This window comes from Ipomoea nil, unplaced genomic scaffold (assembly GCF_001879475.1).
Source record: "Ipomoea nil cultivar Tokyo-kokei standard unplaced genomic scaffold, Asagao_1.1 scaffold1956, whole genome shotgun sequence".
Classification (NCBI taxonomy): domain Eukaryota; kingdom Viridiplantae; phylum Streptophyta; class Magnoliopsida; order Solanales; family Convolvulaceae; genus Ipomoea; species Ipomoea nil.
The window spans coordinates 339,597-340,764 of record NW_017618384.1 but is presented as its reverse complement, the minus strand read 5'-3'; the positions used below and the strand labels follow the sequence as shown (position 1 = coordinate 340,764).

The window sequence follows — 1,168 nt, the reverse complement described above, 5'->3', positions numbered from 1 at the left end:
GTTGACAATAAGTAATGTAACCTTGAATTAGTTGGAATTTGAATATAATGTTCAATAAAAGAAACAGTGCAATTTTGTAAAAAAGATCGTGAGTACAGTAATGAAGAAAAGAAATACAATTAATTAAATTGACGGAGAGGAAAAACTAAATTGAAGAAATGGTTTTCAAAAAAAAAAATATGAAATTTAGAGAAATGAATTGAGGCTAGTTCAAAGCACCGCAGACTTTCCTAATGATCCCATTTTGACCCGTGAGCGGCTGAATTTCAAACATTTTAATCATGGCTGATGCAAAATCTTCTTGGAATGCCCGAGAGCTCCTGGCGTACTCTGAAACAATACTGTCAGTTGCTCCACCGCTGAATAGAACTTGATCCGATTGAAGCAGACCTTTCTTTTGCAATAAGTTCTTATAGTAGTTGTTATCAAAGGAATTTGGGGTCACTAAATCAAGGGGTGCCAAATTCCCATTTCCGGTGTCCTTTGGACATTTGCGTCTTCTAGTGCTAGCAAAACCGGCATCAATGTCAGTACGGTTGTCGTAAATTCTATCGCGAAATAGGAAGCATTGAGCTTGGCCGAGAGTGTGCGCACCAGACAAGGCAACCATGTCTCTTGTGTTAAGGCGTTTGCTAGCGAAGCTGGATATAAGTGTATCCAAATTTGCGAAAGGGCTGGGGAGATCTATGGTACGACTACCTGTGGTTGAATCTCTTCTTCCCAGCTTCACTGTCCAAGACGGACCTCCCACAGCAACAGTGGCATCACGTGCAATCACCGACAATACATCAGCACAAGATACAATACCGGGACAAGCTTTCTCTAGCTCGCGCTTGGCAGCCTCTATCACGTCGTTACCCCTGGCAGAGGCATGGTTTGGCAACGCCGTCTTTTCGCTCTGAATGGTTGGTGACTCGTCCAATAAGATGGAAGCGTCGCAACCTTGAACAAAGCAGTCGTGGAAATGGAGACGAATCAAGGAAGCGGCCATGCGACGCTCACGGGACACGGCTTGCCTTACGGCAGTGCGAATGATGTTTAGAGCGTTAGGGCATGTGTTGTCGTAAAATGATGGGGATAGCTGCTGCTGCGCTTGGCATTGCGAGAAGGAGGAGAGCAGCAGTAGAAGCAAACATGATAAAGTTGTAGTATATAAATGACAAGCCAT

General features: G+C 43.8%; 1 protein-coding gene across 1 annotated transcript; it reads right to left on the bottom strand.

Moving 5' to 3' along the window:
- Positions 1–205: 205 nt before the first annotated feature.
- LOC109146978 (lignin-forming anionic peroxidase-like) lies at positions 206–1,168 on the bottom strand. The gene has a single exon (XM_019294627.1). It carries the CDS (start codon positions 1,166–1,168, stop codon positions 206–208), a length of 963 nt encoding a protein of 320 aa, XP_019150172.1.

What these genes read in the sequence shown, in the direction of transcription:
- LOC109146978 (XM_019294627.1), bottom strand. Translation starts at nt 1,168, where the DNA reads ATGGCTTGTCATTTATATACTACAACTTTATCATGTTTGCTTCTACTG.